At 39.1% G+C, this 17,773-nt stretch overlaps 1 protein-coding gene across 2 annotated transcripts in view; it reads left to right on the forward strand.

The window, feature by feature from the left end:
• MTA3 (metastasis associated 1 family member 3) overlaps positions 1–17,773 on the forward strand; it is a 110,263-nt gene that overhangs the window by 80,734 nt on the left and 11,756 nt on the right. For both annotated transcript variants that reach the window (XM_087823516.1, XM_087823518.1), the window contains exon 9: positions 7,324–7,512. In XM_087823516.1, the coding sequence (XP_087679642.1) occupies positions 7,324–7,512 (189 nt within the window). The remainder of the gene's footprint in view (positions 1–7,323; positions 7,513–17,773) is intronic.

Here is a 17,773-nt window from a genome sequence, read left to right on the forward strand (position 1 = left end):
TTCACCTTCTGCTTGGAAAAAACCCATATGCTCAATAATGCTCATTAGTTTTTAAATAGATTTGATATTCAGAATGCTGTAATTTGTGCTGGAGGTATACATAGAAAGTTTTTGTAAGATTCTGAGCAAATTAATGGTTAGTATTAACTATATATGTGTATCAGTTAGCTGTCATCAAAATAATGCTACACAATACAGGTTGGGTTCCTGGGAAAAACAGACTTTGAGATAGAGATTTGCAGGCAGGAAATTTATTAGGGAGGATCCTTGGGATAAACACCTGGCAGGACTGAATAGAGGGAGGAGGTAGGCTCTGGTACAGTCTGAATGAAGGCCTCAGCTGACTCCCTGGGTTGCTCTGAAGAGTTGAAGACTGGGCCTTGACACTCCTGCATCATTGGGTGAAGGCTGCCCCAAGAAGAAAGCATGGCCTTGGGTGATGAATCTTAAATTGAGATCATCCAACAGCTGGGGCTGTCTGTTCACAGCACTTCTAGCACTGGCTGAATAGGTTCTTTATTCTCAAAGGGAATACACAGTATCCATTATACTGCCCCGAACTTCAGTGGCTTACAACAACGAGCACTGATTTTTTTGTACACACTTTGTTTGGGATTCTGCTGAACTAGACTGGGCTGATTTAGGTGCCAAGCAGCAGTTTGCGACCAGATCTCCTGCATGTGTCTTGTCTTCTGTTGGCAAAAGTCAGTAGCACAAGAAGGCAAGTTGAAATGCATGAACACATTCAGGGCTCTGTTAAGTCACATATCTAAACATCCTATTGGCCAGTCAAGCCACGTGCCCCAGGTCCAACATCAATGGAGTGCAAGAATCCCCTCCTATGGAGGTCCAGGGGAGGATGTGAATATTTGCTGAAGAATAACCCAGTCTACCATAGTGTGATTCTGCTTAGTGAACAAAAGATGAGAATTTCACTGCCAGGATTTCATTGTCAGTCTTTCTCCTAAAATATTTCTGTTTGTCATCTCCATCTGTTATGAATGAGATGAAATGTGACAACACCTTCAGTGCTATTTAGCAAAGAAAACAGCTTGTTCCTATGATTTTTAAAATTCAGATTTGAATGGATCTTATAGTATGTTATCTGTATAGACATTATGAAAAGATGGTAACTCTGTTTTATCTGGAGGGAAGACTTTCATTTTTTTTACGTTTAGTTTTTAAGTTCTATCTTATTTTAAACTAAAGTATACATACAGTAAAGTGTATTAAGTACCCTACACTTTAGGTACACAGCTTATACATTTTTACATATGTATACATGTAATAATGTAATCACCACCCACGTCTAGATAAAAAATACCAATCCTGAATCCTAAAAAGTTTTCTCATGCCCCTGCTCTGTCAGTGGTCCCCCATTCCCCTTCTGCGGTAGTGACTATTCAGACGTATCTCAACAATTAAGAGTAATTAATTGTTACTCTTCTCAAAGTCCATATAAATGGAATCAGCCAGTATGTTCTCTAGTGTAACTAGCTTTTTGAGTTTTTATTATATTACCGATAAACCATAGTCATTGATTATATGTCAAACTCCTATATCTTTTTTTAGCTTATTTCTGTGAGTCTTTACTGCGTGTTGTCTCTTCTATTATAGAAAGTGTCTTCCATGTTTTACTAATACCTTTCAGGGTAAGATTAGACTATAAAAGTCCATTCAAAAGAAACTGCTATGTGTGCCAGAAAGATGAAGTTAATAGGGACTCCTAGAAAATAATGTGATCCCCTGGTTTCCTTTGTGAAGTTGGTCACCGATTTTAACAGAATTATTGCCTAGTCATTCCACAGTGCATGTGCCTGGTAGGATGTTTATTTTGTACATATACTGATCATTACTGCACTCTCTTCTGGGCTATGGAATAAATGTGGACTTTGGAGGTTTCATAGCTCCTGGTCAGCTGAGTCCAACCCATTCTTTCCATTTGATTTGTGACACAACGCAGGAGCTTGTCTTCCAAAAGCAAATGCTTACTTGACTGTTCAGTAACACAGACACACTCTGTAAAGAACAGATATTTAATCACTTGAGATTTCGGTCATAACCACTTATAAAGGCTAAGTTATTACTTTGGTCCTTTGAAGCCTTATTAGATAAGTAGCTCATCATCAATTTTAAAAGTGCCTATATGAAAAGCATTTTCATTCATCTAACATGAACAAAAGACTGAAAATCCATTCATGCTTTGAGTGGTTGGTATAATATCAGCTGAGAAAAACTCATTTAATTCTGTCACTTTTGGTTTCAGACCACTCGTTAATTATAAAAATTACTTCTACCTCCTAAGGAATCTCAGCAACGTAGTAAATTTGTATAATTATTGATTTTGAATACCATTTAGTGTTTTTTTTTTTAGTTTTGTTATTCATTGTAAATTTAGGAGTTTTAAAAATAATCACTTATGGCCCTGGCTGGGTTGCTCAGTTGGTTGGAGTGTTGTCCAGAACACCAGCAGGTAGCAGGTTCGATTCCCAGTCGGGGCGTGGGGGAGGCAGCTGATGGGTGTTTCTCTCGTCTCACTTTCTCTCTTTCAGCATATCCTCAGGCGAGGGTTAAAACAGATCGTGTATAAATACAGTATAATTGAAGGGTCGCTAAGTGCTGTTGAGCTTTCTTTTCACTTTCATAAGTCATGTGTCCAGAAACAAGAATCATTTCGTTTCAGGGATGCCGTAACAGTACATAAGAACATCCTGACAGCTAAACTGCTAAGTCTGTCAAGTGAGAAAGTTGATTGGAGAAGTGGAGTTTGATGCTGGAGTTTGCAGAGCACAAGCAAAGAATAAAGATGAAAAAAGAATAAAGAATACTAACAGTTTGTAACCCCTGCTACAGAAGAGTGAGAAGAAATTCAGTTGAAAGTTGAAATTATTCCATGATTATGACACATACAGCAAAAGACTACGTGGTCAGTGGTCTTAGCTATTGTAAATAATGCTGCAGTGAGCATAGGGATGCATATATCTGTTCAAATTGGTGTTTGGATTTCTTTGGATAAGTACCCAGAAGTGGAATTGCTTGAGTCATAAGGTGGTTCTATTTTAAATATTTTTAGGAGCCTCCATAATGTTTTTCAAAATGGCTGTACCAATTTGCAATCCCACAAACAGCGCGAGGGTTCCCTTTTCTTCACATACTCCCTAACACTTGCATGTTGATTTCTTGATGGTAGCCATCCTGACAGGTATGACCTGGTATCTCATTCTGGTTTTAATTTGCACTTCTCTGATGATAGTGACATCGAGCTTCCTTTCATATGTCTATTGGCCATCTGTATTTCCTTTTTGGAGAAATGCCTATTGAGGTCCTCTGCCCATTTTTGAATTGGATTGTTCGTTTTTTTGGCGTTGAGTTGTCTGAATTCTTTATAAATTTTGGATATTAACCCCTTATTAGACCTATCATTAGTTAAGATGTTCTCCCATTCAGTGGGTTGTCTTTTTATTCTGTTGATGGTTTCCTTTTCTGTGTAAAAACTTTTTAGCTTGATGTAGTCCTGTTTGTTTATTTTTTCTTTTGTTTCCCTTGCCTGAGGAGATATATCAGAAAAAATATTACTAAGAGAAATGTAAGAGATTTTACTGCTTGTGTTTTCTTCTAGGATTTTTATGGTATCAAGTCTCATATTTAAGTCTTTAATCCATTTTGAGTTTATTCTTGTATATGGGGTAAGAATGTGGTCTACTTTCATTTTTTTGCATATATCCAGTTTTCCCAGTACCGTTTATTAAATAGACTGTCTTTACCCCACTGTATGTCCTTGTCTCCTGTATCAAATATTTTTTCTTTCTTTCTTTTTTTTTTTAAATATATCTTTATTGATTTCAGAGAGAGGAAAGGAGATAGAGAGAGAGAAACATCAATGATGAGAGAGTCATTGATTGAGCCCACAACCCGGGCATGTGCCCGGACCGGGAATCGAACCCCGATCGCCTGGGTCCTAGGTCAACGCTCAACCGCTGAACCATGCCCGGCCGGGCTCCTGTATCAAATATTAATTGATTAAATAATTATTTCTGAGCTCTTTATTCTGTTCTACTGATCTGTCTGTTTTTATGCCAGAAGCATGCTGTTTTGATTACTATAGCCTTGTAGTATAGTTTGATATCAGGGAATGTGATTCCTTGAACTTCGCTTATCTTAAGATTGATGTGGCTATCTGGGGTCTTTTGTGGTTCCATATAAAATTTTGGATTATTTGTTCTAGTTCTGTGAAATATGTCATTGGTATTTTGATAGGAATTGTGTTGAATCTATAAATTGCTTGGAGTAGCATGGTCATTGTAACAGTGTTAATTGTTCCTCTCCATGAGCTCCGAATATGCTTCCACTTATTTGTATCTTCTTCAGTTTCTTTCTTTAATGTCTTTTAACTCCTTGGTTAAATTGATTTCTAGGTATTTTGTTTTATGCAATTATAAATGAGATTGTTTTCTTAATTTCTCTTTCTGATCATTATTGATGTGTAAAAATGCAACAGATTTTCTGAATATTAATTTTGTTTCTTGCTACTTTTCTGAATTCATTTATTGGTTCTAATAGTTTTTTGGTTGGAATCTTTAGGGTTCTCTTATGTCATCTGCAAATAATGACAGTTTACTTCTTCCTAGTTTGGTGACTTTTGTTTCTTTTTCTTGTCTGATTGCTGTGGCTAGGTCTTCCCATACTATGTTGAATAAGTGTGGTGAAAGTAGACATTCTTGTTTTGTTCCTGATCTTAATGAAAATGTTTTTAGCTTTTCCCCATTGAGTATGTTGTTAGCTGTGCGTTTGTCACATTTCGCCTTTATTATGTTGAGATACGTTACCTCTATTCCCACGTGTCTTACAGTTTTTATCACAAATGGATGCTGGATTTTGTCATAATGCTTTCTCTGCATTCTATTAATATGATCATATGATATTTGTCTGCCATTTTGTTTACATGGTTGTGTTAATTGATTTGCAGATAATGAACATACCTTGAAGGCCTGGAATAAATCCTACATGATCATGGTGTATGGTCTTTTTAATGTATTGCTGAATTTGGCTTGCTAATATTTTGTTGAAGATTTTTGCATTTATCTTCATCAAGGATATTGACCTATAATTTTCTTACTTTGTATCTGGTTTTGCAATAAGGGTAATGCTGGCCTCATAAAATGAGCTTGAGAGCCTTATTTGGAATAGCTGGAGAATGGTAGGTGTTAATTCTTCTTTGCTATTTGGTAAAATTAACCTGTGAGGCCATTTGGTCCAAGACGTTTTTGTTTGTAGGGAGTTTTTTGATTACTGATTCAGTTTTGTTAGTAGTTATTGATCTGTTTAGATTTTTTCTCCTTGACTCATTCTTGGAAGATTGTATATTTCTAGGAATTTATCTATGTCTTCAATATTATCTAATTTGTTGGCATATAATTTTTCAAAGTATTTTCTTAATAATCCTTTATTTCTGTGGTGGTGTCACTTCTCTTTCATTTCTGATTTTATTTGGCTCCTCTCTTTTTTTTGTTAAGTCTGGTTAAAGGTTTATTAATTTTTTTTACTTTTTCAACAAAGCAGCCCTTGGTTTCATTGATTTTTTTGTATATATTTTTTTAGATTCTATTTTGTTTGTTTCTAGTCTGATCTTTCTTATTTCCTTCTACTCGCTTTGAGCTTTGCTTATTTTTCTTTTTCTAGTTCCTTCAGGTGTAAGTTTAGATTGTTTATTTGAGTCCAATGATTTATTTTAAGTGAGATGCCAACCCTTGTTAAAGCAGTTAGTTACTGAACCTAAACATGTCTACAGGTCCTAAATCCTGCCTTTAACTCTGTCAACAAATTTATATTCTGTACTCTTATTCAGTGTCTTAATATATCACGGTATAAATATATATGTGTATATATATATAAATATATCTTTATTGATTTCAGAGAGAAGAAAGAAGAGGGAGAGAGAGAGAGAAACATTAATGATGAGAGAGTCATTGATCGGCTGCCTCCTGCACTCCCCTGACTGGGGATCGAGCCTGCAACCCAGGCATGTACCCTGACCGCGAATCGAACCCCGATTGCCTGGATCCCAGGTTGATGCTCAACTGCTGAGCCACGCCCAGCCGGGCTAAATATATATTTTAATGCATACTTTTGCTAATAATATTTTATTTTTTAATAGATGTTAGTTGATATTTGAGCTTATTTTATGCTCTTGTACCAGGAGAAAACTGTCTGCTGACCCCTACCAGATATTTAGGGATCACTTATAAACTAAATTTTAAGACACTTGTTGCATAGATGTGATACATCACCATTTGTGAAATTTTTAATATCTGTAGATTTTTTTTGTGTAAAAAAAAATGCTGCAAGACTTGGCTTTCATATGTTAGAAAGCTTAAATAGAACTAGTTCTTACATGGCAAAGATATAATCACTTTGTTGGCCGTACCTGCACCAACCAGATGCCTATCCAGAGACAGAACTAATTGTCCTATTTTGTAATTTTCCTGCTGCCCATACAAATGTACACACATGTTATGGATGGATCTCTTTCTCTCCAGTAGAAAAACCATCAAGTTTTTCAGAACTTAAAGTTTTGGAACCTAGTTTGTTTTTGCTTCTGATGGGAAGAAAATGCTAGACCCAAGGTACTTTTGCAAAAAGCCAATTACATTATTGTAACCTTTCAAATTATTCTTCAAATCACTCTCCCTTGAAATATACAGGACCCCCTCCACCCCGAACCTAGCTGTTCCAAGCATGCTTGCTCATCTGTTCTAGGTTTTAAAAACGTCAACCAAGTTCACTCTTTAACATGGATAATTTTGTTTTGTCTTACTATCATTCATTCTCAGTTCCATTTATTTCTTTCCATTTCTCTTTTTTTAGTACCTCATTCTCTTAATCCAACCTGAGAATTTTTATTTTCACTCTCTGATACATATCCTATTTTTTCCCTCCTTCAGGAAGGCTGTTGTGTCAGCCCTGTATAATAGCTGAAGCGACTTTGGCTTTTTAACAGAAAGGATAATAAACTTTCTGGGCTTCCAATGTAATACCTGGAGGTCCTGGATCTTCATAGTTAGGTTGCTATAATAAATGGATGCATTAAAAACAAAATAAAACACACCTTAAAAGGCGCAAATGAACATTTTCAGCAGTAAATGATATTTTAAATAATTGTTAAGTAATCTTGTTCAAATTTTTCTTAGTTATGTGAGAAAATAAATATTATGTAAGTATATTATTGTTAAGTGCATCATACACTTTAGTATTTCATTCTTAAATAATCTAGGAAGTTTGCATTTATGGCTGATCTTTTCTCTCTGTTTTGTTTGTTTTCTTTAGTTTCATGCTATGGATACATTGTATAGACACAGCTATGATTTGAGCAGTGCAATTAGTGTCTTAGTGCCACTTGGAGGACCTGTTTTATGCAGAGATGAAATGGAAGAATGGTCAGCCTCTGAAGCTAGTTTATTTGAAGAGGCACTGGAAAAATATGGCAAAGACTTCAACGATATACGTCAAGACTTTGTAAGTAGAAACTTGTGAATAATATACAATGTTGATGCTGGGAATATTTTATTTGTTTTAGAAATCTGGTAAACCTTAAAGTATTTATTTAGCAAGTCTGTGACGTAGCAACTTTTATCTGCTCAACATAGAATGAAGGCCAGTATTATAAAGGGAGAAATTGACCTTTATCCTGGGAAGTAATTGTAAGACCAGGGCCAGGAGGCCCTGAGTTCTTGTAAATCGTGGCAGAATGAATCTATCCTCTTCTCCTCTCTGAGGTCTTAAGTTTAAAATATGGCCTGACTGGTGTGGCTTAGTGAATTGAGTGTTGTCCGATGGTTTGATTCTCAGGGCACATGCCCCAGTTTGGGGCCTGATCCCCAGAAGCAGACATGCAAGAGGCACCTAACCAATTTCTCTATCACAGATGTTTCTATCTTTCTCTTCCATCCCCCTTCCTCTCTATCTACAAATCAATAAAAAATATATTTTTTAAAACAAGGACAGAGTGTCTAACCGTTTGCACTAAATATATCTGATTTCTGCTTAAGCTTTCTGCCCTCCTTTAGACCTTTGATATTTTTCTTTTTTAAAAATATATCTTTATTGATTTCAGAGAGAGGAAAGAAGAGGGGGAGAGATAGAGAGATAGAAACATCAATGATGAGATAGTCATTGATCGGCTGCAGACCGCAACCCGGGCATGTGCCCTGACCGGGAATCGAACCCCGATCGCCTGGATCCTAGGGCAACAGCTGCTGAGCCACGCCTAGCTGGGCTAGACCTTTGATATTTTTCTAGTTGTCTAATTGTTAAGCCTAAATTTTATTTATTTATTTATTTATTTATTTATTTATTTAAAATATATCTTTATTGATTTCAGAGAGAGGAAAGGAGAGGGAGAGAGAGATAGAAACGTCAATGATGAGAGAGTCATTGATCAGCTTCAGCCTGCAACCCAGGCATGTGCCCTGGCCGGGAATCGAACCCCGATTGCCTGGATCCTAGGTCAACGCTCAACCGCTGAGCCACGCCGGCTGGGCTAAGCCTAAATTTAATCTGGACCTTTAATGTGGAAACAACGTGTAAGGCAGAGTAGGAGAATTTGCTTTATAAGCTTTCAATCTTTGACTCCTCTTAATAATATGCAGTATTTGACTTGCCATTTATTTATTTATTATCTATTTATTTATTTTTTAAATTTATCTTTATTGTTGAAAATATTACAGGTGTCCCATTTTCCCCCCCCAATTGACCCCCTCCACCTCACTCCCATCCCCTCCCCAGACCTTCACCCTGTTATTGACTGTGCCCATGGGTTATGCATATATGCCTATAACTTCTTTGGCTAATCTCTTCCCACCTTCCACCCTCCCTTTCCTCTTTCCTCTGAAATATGATCATCTGTTGCATGCGTCAATGTCTCTACATCTATTTAGTTCATCAGATTCTTTTGTTCATTAGCTTCTTCTTAAAGAAGACCCTTCAACATTTCTTGTAGTGCTGGTCGGGGGTGATGAACTCCTTTAGCTTTTTCTTATCTGTGAAGCTCTTTATCTGACCTTCAGTTCTAAATGATAGCTTTGCTGGGTAGAGAAATCTTGGTTGTAGATCCTTGTTTTTCATCACTTTGAATATTTCTTGCCATTCCCTTCTGGCCTGCAGAGTTTCTGTTGAGAAATCAGCTGACAGTCATATGGGTGCTCCCTTGTAAGTAACTAATTGCTTTTCTCTTGCTGCTTTTAAGATTCTCTCTTTGTCTTTAACCTTTGGCATTTTAATTATGATGTGTCTTGCTGTGGGCCTCTTTGAGTTCTTCTTGTTTGGGACCCTCTGTGCTTCCTGGACTTGTAAGTCTATTTCTTTCCCCAGGTGGAGGAAGTTTTGTGTAATTATGTTTTCAAATAGGTTTTCAATTCCTTGGCCTCTTTCTTCCCCTTCTGGCACCCCAATAATACAAATGTTGGGCCTCTTGAAGTTGTCCCAGAGGCTCCTCATACTGTCTTCATATTTCTGGATTCTTTTTTCTTTTTGCTCTTCTGGTTGGGTGTTTTTTGTTTCCTCATGTTCCAAATTGCTGATTTGATTCTCAGCGTCCCGTACTCTACTGTTGATTCCCTGTAAATTATTCTTCATTTCAGTTCATGCAGCCTTCATTTCAAATTGGTACTTTATGATGTCATCGATTTCTCTCTGTTGTTTTCATAATATTCTTATTAATATGGTTGAGCATCCTTATAAACAAAACTCTGAACTCTATCTGTTAGCTTGCTTGGCTCTATTTCATTTAGTTCCTCTTCTAGAGATTTCTTCTGTTCTTTCCTTTGTGACAAGTTTCTTTGCCTCCACATTTTGGCTGCTTCCAGGTGTTTGTTTCCATGTATTAGGTAGAGCTGCTATGTCTCCTGGAATTTGTAGAGTGGCTTTGTGTAGTCGGTGTCCTGTAGGGTCCAGTGGCTCAGCCTCCCAGTCACCTGAGCTGGGCCTTCTAGGTGCTCCCCTGTGTGGGCTGTGTGCACTGTCCTGTTGTAGTTGAGCCTTGGTCGCTATTGGCGTCACTGGGAGGAACTGACCCCCAGGCCAATCAGCTGTGAGGACCAGCTGCAACTACAGCTAAGAGCTGCTGTGCTGGAGACACCCCTATGGAGCTCAGTGGAGCTTTGGTTCACCAAGTGTGCCCCTTGAGTGTGTCACTCATGGATGTGGTAGGGTTGTAATCCAGCGTGGTCGAGTCTGACCAACAGGTGCACTGTCTCTGGGGCCTCCCGGGAGGTGCAAAGTCAGCCTCTGCCAGTGCCTTGCCCAGGGCCACCCAGCATGAGCTACACAGCAAATCGTAGTTGGCTGCTGCTTGTGCTGGGCTTGGAGGTGCCCAGGAGAGGCCAAGCTATGAGCCAATGCAGCTGCCACTAGTGCCAGGCCCGGGGCTACTTATCAAGCTGTATGGGGCCTGCTGCTGCTTGTTTGAGAGATTTTAGGAAAGTCCTAAGCATGAGGCGTGAGAGTCCACTTGCACAGAAAAGCCCCTGGAAATGGCCTGGATGAGCTGCAGGTGGGGAGGGGCGGGGCCTCCGGGAATCACGGGGCGGGGCCAAAGGTGTGAGTCAGGCGCTGGCGATTCAAACATGGCGCCTGCCTGCCAGCTGTGTGGGGAGGACTCGCCAAAGGAGCCATGGCCTCTGCCAGCTCTTCTGTCTGGGAGGAAGCTGCCCTCCACCTGTTGCCCTAATTTCAGGCAGGTTAGTTCCTCCCCGAGGGTCCCAGGTCCTTTCAAGCTGTTCCCCAGCACTGGGGCTTAGAGGGAGCGTGTCTGAGTGAGTCTGTGGGCCGGCCCTTTAGAGGAGCTCCTGGGGCTCCCGCAGCCTCCGCGACCCTCAGCCGCAGTTCCCGCTGGTTTCACAGCCTGGAGTTCTGGGGACTTCTCTTCATAGCCCTGGAGCCCTGGGCTGGGGGCCTGCTGTGGGGCTGGGACCCCTCACTCCTCCGGGAAACCTCTCCCGCCGCCGAGATGCCCCTCCCGGGCTTAAACAGGGGCATCGGGTGTGGGCCCATGGCCCCATCTTCACGATCCGCCCGCGTGTCCGCCCCTCCTCCCTGTCTCGGTGCTTCTTCAGGTCCCTGGTTGTGGGGCTTCTGTGCAGCCAGCTTTCAAGAGGCTCTGAGTGACGATGGTTTTGTACTTTAGTTGTAATTTTGATGTAGTTGCGGGAGGCGGCGCGTGTAGCTCTTACCTATGCCGCCCTCTTGTTTCCTTCCTGACTTGCCTTTTAAATACTAGGTAATCTTTTACACTGTTATGTACTGTCTTTTGTCTCTGTATTTGTGGAATGGCTTTCTTTAATTAAGCTTACAATGTCTTTGAAATGGAGAAATTTCCATTTGAGAAGTCTATAATTAGATTTTTATAGCAGTCATTCTTTTTAAAAAAAATAGGAAAATAGAATCTTTATAGACTATGAAATATTTGATGTGAGCTAATATCCTGCCTTTTATGTTGTTGAATTTTTATTTGAATTATTTCTGAAGCAAAATTTTTTCTTATCAGTATGGATACATTAAATTCCAAACATGGTGGCTCAGCAGCTGAGCATCAACCTAGGATCCAAGAGATTGGGGTTTGATTCCTGGTCAGAGCACATGCCCAGGTTGCGGGCTGCAGACGATCAATGACTCTCTCATCATTGATGTTTCTCTCTCTCTCTCTCTCTCCCTCTCCCTTCCTCTCTCCGAAATCAATAAAGATATATTTTTCTAAAATAAGTAAATAAATAAATAAAAATTCCAAACATGATAATTAAAGCTGTTAGTGTCACTGACATTTGTTCTTCTGGCAAAACTTCACTCATACCCAGAATGTTATATGTCATGATTTCAATTTATAGGACGTACAGGTGCGAATTTAAAATGCATTGGTGACATTTAGCTTTAGATGGTCAGAATAACACAGCAGCGCAATGTTATTACTATAGTAGTTATTTATATGATATAGCTATACCACTAAATAGAAACCACAAGAACCAAACCCCTTAAAGAAGAAAATCTGGAGGCCTGACAAACGATTGGAAGATGAGAAACAATACAGTGAAACTGCTTTCCCTACACGGAGTGTTACACCCTCATTTTATGTTTTAGTAACCCTTCTGGACACATTTCAATTCAACAAATGTCTGTTGAGCATCTGAACATGCCAGGCCTTCAGGTAGGCACTAGGCATGCAACAGAAACAGCATTACTTCAGGGAGTGAGTTCATAGTCAAGATCAAGAGATTGAAGCATATACACCAACTAAAACAAAACGTAGTTATTTCTGTCAGTAGTTTGAACAAGTACTATGGGTATTGGTAGGGCACCTATCAGTTGTGCCAGTCAAATCAGAAATAGCTTCACAGAGTTAACTGGCATTTCAGTGGGATCTCTGATGGTAAAGGGAGAAAACAGCAAATTGAAAAGTCTATGGGAAGTATGAAACTTACAGACAGCACTCTTGGGCACCTAACACAGGACTAGGAAGTAACTCTCTGAAGAGTACCTTGGTGCAATATACTCGGACAGAGGCTGACATTGATATAACAGTAATAATGCTGTTAGATGTTTTTGTTACCTTCACGATCTAACAAAATTCTTGTAAATTTACAATGTGGTATATATTAGTTTTTGCTGAAAGTGGTTAGATTACTTGTTGATGAGCCAATCACATTAGATTTGTATTTTGGAAATGATACAAATTTCGTGAATTATCCACCCATGTCAAAAACCTTAAAGAATATATAACACCAGGAGGCTAACTGCCCAAAAGGTTTATATTTTTTGTAGCTGTGGGTGTTTTTAAACTAATTTTTCTCCCTCAACCCCTCCACCCTTCTTCTTTGTTCTTAGCCATTTTAAGATGTCACAGCTAAGCTCTCTCTGCGGTGATCCTTTCTGCATGGTAATTCATTATTTGCTCCACAGTGTTGTTTTAGGTTCTTAATTTGACTCTTGTGCTCTCCCAGGGCTATTCTCGTTTGTCAGTAGCTGTCTGTTTACTGCTTTTTTGTTAGGGGTGCGGGATGGGCAAGACTAGGCTGCCCTATTCCTCTAGCTTCTGACGTCTCTCTCCCTGTTCGTTTTATCTGTAAGATGTCTAGTTTATTGTCATAAAGTTGTTCATAATAGTCTCATATTATCCTTTTAAGGCCTATGGCGTGCATCTGTAGTGATGTCCCCTCTCACATTCCAGATGCTAGTAATTCAGGTCTTCTCTCTTTTTTCCTCATCATTCTGGCCTAGGGGTTTCTCCATTTTATTAATCTTTGCAAAGAGCCAGCTTTTGGTTTGATTGACTTCTCTGTTTCATTAATTTCTGCTTTTATATTATTTCCTTCCTTCAGCTTGCTTTGGGCTAATGTTCTTTGTTTTTTCCTAGTGTCTTTTTAAGATTGAAGCTTAGATCATTTATTTGAAATATTTCTTCTAATGCAGTCATTTATTGGTAGCATATGTTTAGCTAACAGTGATTTATTTTGCTTTGCCTGAAAAACTTTTTATTGTTTCCTTTAAAAAGAGATTTCGTTCTTTCTAGATTCATTTTTCTTTTTCTTTTAATGCACTAAAGATGTTTATTTGGCTTAATGCAGTTTCTGATGAGAAAGTTCCTATGTATGTAAATGTTTCTTTTTCTTTGTGTTTAAGATTTCTCTTTACTCTTGGCTTTTAGCAGTTTTACTACTACATTGTGCCTGGGTGTGTTTTTCTTTATAATTATTCTACTTGTAGTTCACGTAGTTTCCTAGAGCTAAGATTTTCTGTTGTGTATTGGTTTGGATAATTTGTGTTGATTTATCTTCTAGTACACTAATTCTTTTCTTTGCTATATCCAGTATCCTGATTAACTTGTTAAAGGAATTCTTCAAACATGATAGCATTTTTTTCCTCATATTTACATTTTATTCTTTTTTATTCTATCTGTGTTTAAATTCCCCACCTATTTGTATTGTCCACCTTTTCAACTAGATCCTTTGATAGAGTTATCATAGTTTAATATCCAATATTTGGGTCATATTGGGGTCTGTGTCTGTTGCCTGATTTATTTCTTGAAAATGGGACATTTATTTTAATGCTGTTTTTAATGTCTTATATCTTTGATTGGTTGTGGAACATCCTGTGTAAACAAAACATAGACTGAGTTCAACAGTATTTGTATTCTGAAATGAGGATGCCTCTTCTCCTTCTAGGTCATTATTGTGGGGGATTGAGTCTGTCTGGTCAGCAGTGGCCAGGTTTGGATTTTGCTGCTTTCTAGTTACCTTTAGTGCATCATTGTATTGAAGGCCTAAAATTTCATCTACTGCCTTGACATCTTTGAGTCTCATAGGGCCCCAAAAGCTCACTGATGAGTTCCCCCATTTTTCCAGCTATGCCCTTCACCCAGCAGGAAAGGCTCCCCACCTGACTAGTTCCCTTAACATCTCACCAAATTTGCAGCCTACTGGGTTTCACTTCCCTGCCAGAGATATTCAAGCAAGCTAGTCACATCCTCCCATGGGAACCTTCTTTGGGAACCAGGGCACGCTTCCCCTCTTGTTACACAAAGCCTCACTTCCACAACTCCTTCTGGCTCACCATTCCCAGTGCAACCCCTGTGTGGCCCAGCATGGTGTCCTTTCCCCCGAGCCATGAATCTGTGTCACTAATAAACTGCTGCCAACCTCATCTGTTTAGTCTTGAGTGTCATATGTTGTGTGCCTGCCCATCCTGTACTGCTTTGAGGGGGGATCCCTCACTGAAGGGGTGAATAGGAGGTGTTCCGAACATCCACAGACTTCAAATTCTTACCTGTGCTTGACGTGGGGCCTGGAATGCTGAGGCTTTTTCAGTGTTCCTGTCCCAGCGCCAGCAGGCCCTGTACTCCAGAGCCTCTCTCCACGTTGTTGCCCTTCTGGTGGTGGTGTGGTGTAACTTGTTACTACAAGGTTCGTGGTGTGGCACAGAAGGCTTCTCAGCTGTCCTGTTGAAGCCCCAGTCTTGGGCGGGCTTTGTGTGTCCGAGTCTCAATGACAGCGCTCCCATAGTTTCTTCATAGCAACCAGTCTCTGCATTGTATTGCATTTTACTGGCAGGGGTTGTGGATGGGCACAAACTTCCTGCCCTGCTCCAATGGCAGGCAGCTTTAGCTTTGTATGAAAGAAGGATCTGGGGAGCAAGGGGTTTTCTTGCCTGGTCCCCAGTGACAGCTCATCACCATTTGCACACCCACATCACCATCAACAGGGGTTTTCTTAGTATCTTCCCTTGTCCCTGTTCCTCCTGCTGAGCACCTGATGGAGGAAAGGGGTGTGTGGGTTCCCTTTGAGCACTGCTTTATTTAGCTCCATCTTACAAAGTTTGATGTATGTTTTCATTTTCATTCCTTCAAAGTATTTTTCATTTTGATTTCTTTTTTGACCCGTGGATTATTTAGAAATTTTGCATATTTGATTTTTTTTCATGTTTTTCTGTTACTAAATTTTAGTTCAATTCTGTTGTGATCAGAAAACATACTCTGTAAAAACCATAATTTACATTTTTGAGATTTGATTGATTCTGATCCAGTATATGGCCTGTTATGGTGAATGTTCTCTGTGTTCTTGGAAAGAGTAGATATTTTGCTGTTAGGTGGAATGTTTTATAAATGCTACTTAGGTCAAGTTTATTGATAGCATTATTTAACTCTTCTGAAGCCTTACTGATTTTCTGTCCACTTGTTCTGTTACTTACTGAGAGAGCAGTGTTAAATGTCTCTAGCTATAATGGTGGATTTTTCTATTCCTTTCAGTTGCAGTTAGGTTTTTGCTTTAATTATATTGAAACTGTTGTTAGTACATACACATTTAGGATTGTTATGTTTTCATGGTGAACAATAAACAATGTTTTATCTTTTTGTTTTAAAAAAAAAATCTTTATTGATTTCAGAGAGAGGAAGGGAGAGGGAGAGAGAGAGATAGAAATATCAATGATGAGACAGTCATCATTTTTTTTTTTTTTTAATATCTTTATTGATTTCAGAGAGAGGAAAGGAGAGGGAGAGAGAGAGATAGAAACATCAATGATGAGAGAGTCGTTGATCGAGCCCACAACCCAGGCATGTGCCCTGACTGGGAATTGAACCCCGATCTCCTGGATCCTAGGTTGACACTCAACCGCTGAGCCACGCCCAGCCGGGCCGAGACAGTCATCATTGATTGGCTGCCTCCTGCACGGCCCCCACCAGGGATAGAGCCCGCAACCCGGGCATGTGCCCTGACCTGGAATCGAACCGCGATCTCCTGGATCCTAGGTCGATGCTCAACCGCTGAGCCATGCCTGGCTGGGGGACCCTTTTATCTTTAAATCATGCTTCTTTATTCATGCTAATACTCTTTGTGGTGAAGCCTGCTTTATCTTCTATTAGTATAATTGCTCAGGCTTTATCTTTTTACATGGGATATCTTGTTTTCTTCCTTTTCTTTTACCTTACTTATGTCCAAAGTGGGCTTTTGTGGACAGACTACAGTTAGAGTTTTAAAAATAAACAATGTGACAAACTCTGCCTTTTAGTTGTAGTGTTTAGATCACTTACCTTTATTGTAATTACCAGCAATATAATTATTGGTTTAAATCTATCATCTGAGCATTAATTTTCCATTTGTCCCAATACCGCTTAGGTTACACAGGTTATAAGAACCATACAGCAATGCGCTTCCAGGCCCTCCCTCCCATTTTTGTGCTTTTGTTGCTGTACACTCTATGATTACTATTTTGCTTTAGATAATCAGCTATCTTTTAAAGAGATTTAAAAAATATCTTTTCCCATAAGTATAAATATATAAGGTATATTTATTTACTTGTCATTATTAATTTTTTTTTTTTTTTTTACACCATTTCTGCCCCTTTTCATTTCTTCATGTAGATTCAAATTTTTATGAGCACCAGTGGGGGCTTTCTCAGGTTTGCTGCTCTGGCCCAGTTCTTTCTGATAAACACCTGGTGGAGATCTGTGACAAATGTTTGTGGATTCCCCTTGTGTCTGAAGCTTCCTTGTGTTAAACAATTGTCTTCGCCCACTGTTGACCTTTAATTATTTGGTAATTTTGTTGTTTTCTTCTTACCTTAATTTTTATTGGTCACTTGTTTCTTTTATGCTCTGCCAAATTAAAAATAGTTCATGAGGCCTGTCTCCTTAGAATGATTTTGGAATTCAGGTGATTGTCTTATAACCTTAGCTTTTGGATGGACTCATGAATTGTTAGGGTTTTATAGACTATCTCTTCTTCCTAATTTTTTAGGGTAGGAATGACATCCTCCTGTGGATTTCTGCATCCTTAAAAGAAGTAGTACCTGAAATAATGTAAAGTAACCTAAGAAGTTCCAAAGTTCAAAATAGCCAGGTCTTTCTTACAGTTGCCATAGAAACCCCTTTTAACAAAGGTATTTCTTAGCTTTTGTATTATTTAGGCTTCAGTTTCAGATAACAAAATTACAGGAACTATTTTGAACAGAATGGGATATAATTTCAGAAATTAGGTGCTGAAATCTTTGATAGGTTTGGAAAAGTAGGCCTCAGGCTAGGCTTCAGAACAGTCCTACAGAAATGGCCCAGCAGGTGAGCTCCCACCTCTGCCCCATATGGAAACTGGGAAGCTGCTGGGTTAACTTCTGCTCCAGGATCACACTACTTTAACCTTGGTGTTGGGATCAGGAAACCTCAAGCAGAGCTTTGGGCTCTAAAACCATTTTGTGCCTCCTTGCTCTGATGCAGCAGAATGGATGCCTTGTGCACCAA

This window comes from Miniopterus natalensis, chromosome 13 (genome assembly GCF_054644295.1).
Source record: "Miniopterus natalensis isolate mMinNat1 chromosome 13, mMinNat1.hap1, whole genome shotgun sequence".
NCBI lineage: Eukaryota > Metazoa > Chordata > Mammalia > Chiroptera > Miniopteridae > Miniopterus > Miniopterus natalensis.